Here is a 9403-nt window from a genome sequence, read left to right as displayed (position 1 = left end):
GGGAAAAAAAAAGAGGGACAACTGTGGGAGACCTGAAACTGTGTTTGCATTTGGAAGACTGTGCCTCCCTTCCATTTTCTTATTGTCAAAATATCTTGAAAATCTCAGTGTTTTTCTTCTTTTTCTGCCTCACCCCCAATTAGGAGTTTTAAGTGGGAAATGCTGAAGTATTTCATTTCAAATCTTTCAAAAGCAAGCTTTTTGACATCTTTTAAAATAAATGCATAGATTTAAACTATTGCTTCAGCTCAAAAAGGAGAAAAAATTCAAGTCAATCAGCAATTAAATAAACTGCAAACGCAATGTTTCACTTGGGGTTGAACAAATTCCTTGAATTCACCCTATTTTTAGTTTGTTTCTCTCTTTTTCCTGAGCTTCAGTGCCACACACTTTCAGTTTGTTTGACCTTTTTTAACATTTCTATTACTCATCCCTAGTTTAGTTTTTTCATTTATTTAAATATTAATGAAAGAACAACAGTTATACATTATTCTCATTTCTTAATCAAGCCGACCAGCCATTCTGATGTAAATGTCTTGAGGTTGAGCAAACAGGGGAAAGCATTCCACACAGCAAAAGATTTACAGAAATTATGGACAGAAAGCCCCTGCTTGGGGAATGAGTCAGTCTGCTGCTGTCTAGCAGAAAAAATCAGCACGGAAGTATAGAGCTTTTAGAAACAGCTTATGAATTTACAGCTTGCAAAGTAAATGAATTCCCTGTGTCTCTCATACACATACACTAACTCATTCCCCTCACATGCATACATACAGGTCTCTGGTGGAAAGACGGGGAATGTGCAGTCTGCAATGCACATGAACTTTCTGTTTAGAGGAGAAAAGATTTTTCCAATAGGCACAAAATCCCACCCCCTCAGCACCCCTCCTTCCCCTGTGTCTGACACTGACTTCAAGGGAGGAGTTGAGCCAATTATCTGTGAGTCCTACAGAAGGAAAATCTGCAATTTGCCAGTAGTTGTGAGAGAGAGAGAAAGGCAGGGAGGGAAGGAAAAAGACTTAACCGGCAAATGTGAAGAAAAGCCCCTTCTGTCCTAGAGAGAGAATATTTTAAAGCAAATCTCAGACCAGAAGAAAAGAAGCTCGTGGGGAGGGATGTGGCAGGCAAGGTCTGGGAAAGCATAAGGTCACTGTAGACAACTTCCATGCCCACTCTGATGTTTCTCCAGAGGATCTGAGGTGGCACAGAGACAGGGTGGGCCAGCTGGATGCACCCACTGCCCTGCACAAGTAGGTGCTGCTGCTGAAATTCTTTTCCCACAGCAGAGCCTATGAAGTACAACTTGCAAGAAAAGGCAGTGGGAGCAGGAGAGACTCTGCCTCTCTTTTTCTCGAACTGAGCCTCTGAGTGAAAGAGCTCACCTGTCCAAAGGGAAAAACTGTCACCGGTTCTGAGACTCTTCTTTAGCCTGTGTCTGTTGCCTGATCCAGTACTTACATCCATGGGGGAACGCCCTCTGGAGCCCTGCGGTCCTTCCCAATCCTGCTAAGTTCTTGGAAAATACTGGAGAAGAACTGAGCCCAGAACAAGCAACGTGGGATCCACAGAACAACAGCCTTTTACAACAGCAGCCACCTCTGATTCAAATTATCAGCTTAATCAGACTGCACCAAGACCCAGGACTGCTCCTCCAAGGAAAGAGAGGTAAGAAATCGGCACGGAATTTGGGGTGAAAGTAGGAAACAAGCATCCCACAGGAGTGATTTTGGTGTGCATGAAAATTACGGGGACACTAGTAGTGATTAAGAAGTGACAGGTCTGTTATGCATGATACAGCGCGTGTCTGCCGATGTCCTTTTTAGCTGGGTGCAGTGATTAACACTGGGGTGGCAAACAGAGACACAACCAGTAGCTGGAGACAGAGGAGTGCAAGGGAGGTAGTTCAGAAGACTTTCATGAATGGGGAGTGGTAGGGAGAGCATACACCCTGATGGGAGGATGGAAAACTAAGGTGTAATAGCTCTGGGCAGGTTCAATAAAGAATATCTTCCTTAGGTATCTCCCTATGAGTGCTCATGATCAAATTTGTCAGTACCTCACTGGAATTCAGACAAGCGCTCTCCAGAGCATACAAAAGCAGATTCATTGTCATTCACTCCAGTGCCTGCCTGTAAAAAGAGCAGTGGTGGTTAGCAGGTAGAGGATAACACAGGGAGTCAGGAGAAATGGGGTTTAATGTTGATTTTTGGACCGTGGTTTCAGCTCTTTCTGGGCATATGAGCCTTTCCCTTTATTTAGTGGAGATAACATTAATTGCCTGTACTTCTATGACATTTTGAAATCCCTGTACTGTACCAATATAAAATACTAATATAAAGTTTCTAGCATCAAGCCAGAAGGTAGCACTGGGAATTAATCTATGCTTAAGCATTTAATAAACTGGAAGAAAAAGATGTAGATTAAAGCCAGCTGGAGGTTGTTTGTCTCCTCATTCCCCTCTGATTGATTTTGCTTTACTTAGTACATGAACATGTGGTCTCTCTCTGTTTCCTTTCTTCTGTCTTTAATCTTTTTCACTGTATGAGCCCCTGTGCTCCCCCCTGTGCTCCCCCCTTCCACTCCTGGGTGTTGAGGCTGAAGTTTCATTCCTTTTCGGAGGAGGAAAGAAGGCAGACTGTGTTGAATTAGAGAAAAACTGGACTGAGGGGATAAGAAGAGAAGGCACGAAACACAAATATAAGCTCCCAGTTCAATGGCACACCCTGAATCAGATTTGCAGCAGAGGTGAGGAGTAGCAGCTCCATGAATCGAAGTGCTGAAAAGCATATTTTGAGTGAAATGAAATGCAGTTAAGAGAGCACAGGAGTCCTCTTGACTGAATACCCTGACAGGTAGAACAAGGACAGTGTAAATTGATCAGGTCCCTCAGCATGCATGTTCTATCCAGGACATAAAAGGCATTAGCTCAAAATGCTTAATTGTGCTCACTCCTAGATGCTTTTGCACTGATTGTATGAAACTGCTCTCTAGCAGGTGTAAACCACACAGTCCACTTGCCCTCATGCAGCTACACTGGTCCATCACGGCCTGAGGAGCTGCCTCACCTCCAGATACTGGTCCTGGGCAGTAAAGTAGTTTGTAGTTTTTACAACTAATCTATTTCCCTGCTCTTCTCTGCCAAATAAATAAGCCTGATAGGGTGAAAGGAAGCATTTTTTTGTCTGCCCATGGATGCAGAGCAGTACTGGACTGGCTATGTAGGATATTGTACATGAGAGTGTTTCAGAGACTGAATATGGTGTTTCTGCACTATTGGAGATAGGTCCTGTGGTAAACAAAACACAGAACCCAGTTCAAATACCAGCTGCACTCCTTGCTGTCATTCCTGCCACAGTAATCCCAACAGAACTGTAATTCTGAATGTGTGTGTCCATCCAAAGTTTTGTTCTGACATTAGTCTGGCTCTGATATTAGGCTGTCCTGCCCTCTGAATGTAATTCAGAGTGTAAGCTACTCTGAGGAGAGCATTGCATTTCCTTTCTGCTTTAGGTAGGGCTGAATATGCCATTGTTGTGCTGCAAATTATAGCAATAATAATAAATAGTCATGTTTTGCTGTTTCCTTACAGAGCTTGTAATGATGCTGGGTCAGAATTCCAGAGACTTCTTTATTTAGCAGTGACTGTATCTTCACTGCTGCTTTGGTGCTTAGCACATGGTAAACAAAGTAAAATATTTTAAGCTCTTCACTGAAATAATTGTCAGCTACATAAAAGCTTGGGAGATAAGATCCACTCAAGGGAAAGATAGGAATCCAGATCTGGACTCAGAAATGATCTTTCACTGTACATGAAGTACTTGCATTGTAATATCAAATAAACAACACCTAAGTTAAATAAATGACACAGTGGGAACTTGATTATTCTTTAATAAGAATCTAGTAACCAAAATAAACTGTGTCCAAAATGTGCCTCCTTTGCTGTAACAGGCAGCTTTCCCCACACAGGGGCTGTATTTTTCTTTCAGCACACAATTCATTTGAACTGGTACACAAAAAAATGTCTGAGCAGCAATTTTTCTTTCCTTCCAAAGTTTCCTGCATCTGAGTGCTCTGTCAGAATGCAGTCTCCAGGGTCTCTAGACTCACTTTAAATGTCAGGGGATGGAAATCTTGTCTAATAGCTATTTAAGATGGCTGTCCTTCATCTATTCTCCTGCTTGTACTTAGCACCAGTGCTTAGCAAAGCCAGTGGCACCCACAACATCTGTATGTATAAAGACTGGAGCTCCTAAAAAAATCTGTATTTCTGCAGTTCTACCCATTGACAGCCATTCTGCTGCAACAATGATAGTTTACTTATGGGGAGTTCCCACACTACCAGTCCAAATAGCAAATTTAAAATCTGGTTTCTAAAAGGTCACTGGAGGCACAGATCTTTGAATTTATCCCCAGCCAGTGCTATTTTGTGGCTCACATTCCCTGTATCAGCAATGAATGTTGCATGGGACCAGCTATTTAAAGTTACTGAGATGTCTAGCTTGCATTGATGTTAAGCATGATTCGTTTTTCTGTCTGACTTTTGGCTGATCTCAGAAAATGAGTATTATGCACAGCTCCTATTTAGGCAACCAAACGAAGCGATCTGGGTTCTAATGGCAGCTGCAGTGGCTGTAATATATTGGGGAATCTGACCTCTGTGTTTATGTATCTAAATGAGAACCAAGTTCTACTGAAAAATCTGGTAATGTGTAAGTGACGCTGATGGCGGGAAGGAACCTGGTGTCTCAGTTGAAGGGCAGCTAATAAATCCAGCCCTCAATGTTTAAATGCAACAGCAAACTACAGTTCAAAAGCATGTTATTTCCAGTGTAAATGCCTTCATTTTTACATTACCTTAAAAGAAAAGAAAGAAAACAACAACATCGATAAAACCAAAGCAAACCAAAAACTCCCTGGAATCGAGACTGAAAAAGTTTAAGCATTTCCAGTGAAAAGATTTCTGTATTGATTACCCTTCTTTACTATGCAGGACTATGCTCCAGAGTGTTCTTTGGCAAGCTTGTGGAGCTGTCTTATTTTACCCTCCATCTGGTTTCTGATCTTTCCTCCAACTCTGTTATTTCCTCTTTCAGGACCAAGCAATGATGAAGACTATGTCTGGTGGAAACTGCAACCTGAATGTGCCAGCCAAGAACTCATACCGCATGGTGGTGCTGGGAGCCTCCAGGGTGGGGAAAAGCTCCATTGTCTCACGCTTCCTCAATGGCCGCTTTGACGACCAGTACACTCCCACCATCGAGGATTTTCATCGCAAGGTCTACAACATACGGGGAGACATGTATCAGCTGGACATCCTGGACACCTCTGGGAATCACCCTTTCCCTGCCATGAGGAGGCTTTCCATCCTAACAGGTGAGAAAGTCAAGGGGAAGACCATAAGGATAGACAGATGGCTTGAGAATTGTAGCCTGGAGATGACTGTTTTTTGGGAGATAGCTAAACAGACTGCTTGATTTGCTGCAAGATGCACTTCTATAGAGGGATATTTCCTGGTTGGCATGTTCCCAGCACTATAACAAATGCATTAGCCACAGTGGAGAAGTCCAGTGGGTGAAGGTCTGAAATTGAGATTTTTCCCTTATCCATCTACCTTCCCCTCCTGCTTTGTATTTTTATTGATGTCACAAATAAATGGCTAAATGAAATTCCGTGGGTATAAAGAGCAGCAAAGGGCAAATTAAGCATGTTGTTATAAGACACATACAGTGAAAAACAAATATAAAATGCACAGAAAGGGAATTCCAACCAAGAAAGTCCCAATGATTTTTTTATTCCTAAAATTGCCAGCCTGATTTCCTTGATTTAATATTCCAGTAGAAGGATAGCTCTACTTTTACCCTTTTTCCTTAGTCTGTGGATAATCAAATGTGTTTAAAGGTAAAAAAGGGAAAATGGTGGGACCATTTTGCATCTTCTCACTGTCAAGCCATTCCTGTTGTGAGCTAAAATATATTCTTTAATTGTAAAAGTGACAGTAGACATAGATTCAGCCACAGCTCACAACAAACCTTCTTTCTGGATTCGCTATCCCCCTTTCTAACAGGCCAGTGAAACATGACATTCACATCTGACAAGGCTACAATCCATATTCAGTGAGCTCCTACAACCAGGTTCTGGGATGCAAATGTGTGTTTTAGTCCCTGAAAGCTCTCTTAGCATGTTCCACACAAATGTCATTCAACAGGCAATGATTTGCCATATTTTCTACTTGCAAAAGGAATTTTAAGTCGGGAAATGTCAAAAGGAACTGCCAAGGGATCTGTGTCATTTATGTATTAGGTTTTTTTCATTGTCTGCTTCTCTTGAGCAAATGCAGTGACAGTAGAGCACACTGAGAAACCTCTCATTCCTGACTTGGGTGCTCAGGACTGATCAGCTGTAAATTTCCAGTTCAGGTGTTGCTTCGTGTATGGTGTAATCAAAGGACTAAGGCTGAGTGGCTAACAGCTCTCCACTCTTTCTGGTGTCAGAACAGGATGTGTTTTACATGGAGATACAAATGCAAAGAAGTAAAAAGAAGAGCAATGCAGCAGAACTGAGATAGAAACATGTTTACGAAAGGGATAAAAACAGGCAATAACTTACAAGCCCAATGCAAAATAGGAGTGCAATTGGATATGACTTGAAGTGACATCATAGACAAAAGTCTTTTCCATAGCACTGTAGAAAGGCGTGGGGAGTTGAATCAGAAGAACTAAAGTACAGCTGAGTGAATAGGTGCCAAAGGACAAAAAAAATATCGTGAGGAGATGGAAATAAAAGAATTTCTTTTTAAAAATTCTTCTGAAACTGTGACCAACAAGCCTTTACAGTATCTTTTTTTTTAATTGCAGGGGACGTTTTCATCCTGGTGTTCAGCCTGGACAACAGAGAATCCTTTGATGAGGTCAAGCGACTCCAGAAACAGATCCTTGAGGTCAAATCCTGCCTGAAGAACAAGACCAAGGAATCAGCTGACCTCCCCATGGTGATCTGTGGCAACAAAAATGACCACAGTGAAATCTTCCGCAAGGTACGCACTGATGAAGGTGAGAATCTTGTCTCCAGTGATGAAAACTGTGCTTACTTCGAAGTGTCAGCCAAGAAGAACACCAATGTGGATGAGATGTTTTATGTCCTCTTCAGCATGGCCAAGCTACCTCATGAGATGAGCCCTTCCCTCCACAGGAAAATCTCCATCCAGTATGGTGACACTTTCCAACAGAAATCCTTCCGGATGCGCCGATTCAAGGACATGGACGCCTATGGCATGATCTCTCCCTTTGCTCGCCGGCCAAGTGTCAACAGTGACCTGAAGTACATCAAATCGAAAGTTCTCAGGGAAGGTCAGTCCAGGGAGAGAGAGAAATGCACAATCCAGTGAAGGAGGCTTGCACTTCTGTCTGAAGACACATCCACATGCAGTGCCTTAAAGAAAAAATGGTCTGTGGAAGCAAAGGACAGGCTCATGGGGTTTATTGAGAAAACCCAACACGGAGAAAGGATAGCTTCCTGTGGATTCTGCTGAGTCACAATTGTAAATAACATCATCCTTGAAGATGACAGGGAAAAATCATACACCTGATATATGAGTGCATTTTTTTGTCTTTGTAATGTAGTTCCTCTTCATTCCCCTTTTTGTTTGAAAAATACAGTCCTGAGAAGGAAAGACTTCGTTGCAAAGAAAATAGATCAAAAATGCACAGAAGGCATTAACAGTTACCCAGCATGCAGCTCTTGCTAAGAGAGAGGAGGTTATGTGTGTGTATCTCTGTGTGCCCATGTGCACATGTGCATGCATGTGTGGAGCTCTCCTTCTAAAAAGTGGGACTTGCATTTCAAAGGGCAGCAGTCTTAACGGAGGATTCCCAGATTGGGAGCGGACTCTATCTGTGGATGCATGAGTTTCGCTCACTTCTGAGGGCACCTGCATTAAGAACTTGATTTTATGTTTGTTGGGACAGTTACCATTTGACATTGACATGAATGTTGGTTTGTATTATAGATTTTATTTGGTATTTTTTGGGTTTTTTTATTGTCTGGGGGTGGGTTTTTAGCAAAATCAGATGGCAAGTGCATTTGATATTAAACAGTGTCTGCTTTCTACCAGTGAAAGGTGGTTTTCATCTGTAACACTTTCTAATATGTGCACTGATTGAAAGTGAAATTATTCTGCAAAAAGCCAGTGCATTTGACTGCTTTGCAAGCCTGGTGTGATGTTGTTTCTCAAAGCAGCCACACCAATTCTGAGTACCATAACACAAATGCCACTCTTCGCCTTGCTGGACACTGGACTAATGATTCCTTCCTCTGCCTGTATCAGCTGAGAGTGACCAGACTCATATGTAGACTCAGACCACTTCAGAGGCAGGACTGGATTTTTCTTCAAAATAGAGAACTGAATGGTTACATGGCCAGCTCCTTCGTGTTTCCTCTGCTAACCTGCCTCTAGTCATTTTGTTCATGGTTTCCCTCATTGTCCAGTAAAGGTTACCTTGATGGAAACATTTGCACTGCAGAAGTCCTTCAGAACAAAAGCTTTGTCCTGGCTGTTCAAACAGGATTGAACTGACTGGTCAGATAAATCTGGGGCTATCCATTCACTTCTTTCCTTTCTCAGCCCAGTATAAGCTTCCTTATCTTCAGCTCTCTCCCTGTTCTGCTTCTGGCTCTGTTGTTTGATGAGCTCCTGTATGCCCTCAAAGTCCAATATACTCTCTCAAATGTGAGCTTGCCACTCTTGCTGACTGGAATGAGAAGTGTGCACACATATCTGTGGGCAAAGCATGGGCCCAAGACAGTACACAACAGTAGAATATATATGTTATATATACCTCAGAAACATCTTCAGATATATTGTCCCTCCCTCGCCCTCAAATTCTGTATTTGGCTACATCTGCCTTGTTGTGTCCTGGGCAGAGCTGTGAGCTGGTTTGTGCTATAATTTGACAGGAAACCAAGAATGATGATTGTCTGTAAAAATTAGCCTCTGGGATTCAAAATCCCATATTCATTTATCAGTTCCACCCTTCATTGGTACTGTATTGGTAAAATATACTGTTCTTTTATTCCTGTTGCCAGGGCAGCACCTTTCTGACCATGTCTCCCTCCCTATCTATAAATATGTACATGGTTTATGATTAAACCTGATTTATTTATTAGCTGTGTTCTGGTTTGGTTTTGGTTTTTTTTTTACTTTCTCCAAGAATAATGAGGAAGGTCCTGTATTTATGCTGTGCAGGTGCATCTAGGTAAGTGAGTTCTGGGCTGAGAGTCCTGATGAGATCTCCAGTAAGTTCTGGAAGAGCCTTTTATGTCCTCCAGACACCAGGGGCTACACATTTGCCTGTTTGGAACAGAACTGTGTCTATATCCACATCTATCTATCTATCTATCTATCTGTCTG

At 42.1% G+C, this 9403-nt stretch overlaps 1 protein-coding gene across 1 annotated transcript; it reads left to right on the top strand.

The window, feature by feature from the left end:
* The first annotated feature begins 879 nt into the window (after positions 1-879).
* RASD2 (RASD family member 2) lies at positions 880-9160 on the top strand. Its single transcript, XM_010410504.4, has 3 exons — positions 880-1662; positions 5091-5370; positions 6852-9160. Exons 2-3 carry the CDS (start codon positions 5100-5102, stop codon positions 7379-7381), a joined length of 801 nt encoding a protein of 266 aa, XP_010408806.1. The 5' UTR covers positions 880-1662; positions 5091-5099; the 3' UTR covers positions 7382-9160.
* The last annotated feature ends 243 nt before the right edge of the window (positions 9161-9403 follow it).

The sequence above is a fragment of the Corvus cornix genome, chromosome 1A, assembly GCF_000738735.6.
Source record: "Corvus cornix cornix isolate S_Up_H32 chromosome 1A, ASM73873v5, whole genome shotgun sequence".
NCBI lineage: Eukaryota > Metazoa > Chordata > Aves > Passeriformes > Corvidae > Corvus > Corvus cornix.
This window is presented reverse-complemented; position numbering and strand designations above follow the sequence as displayed.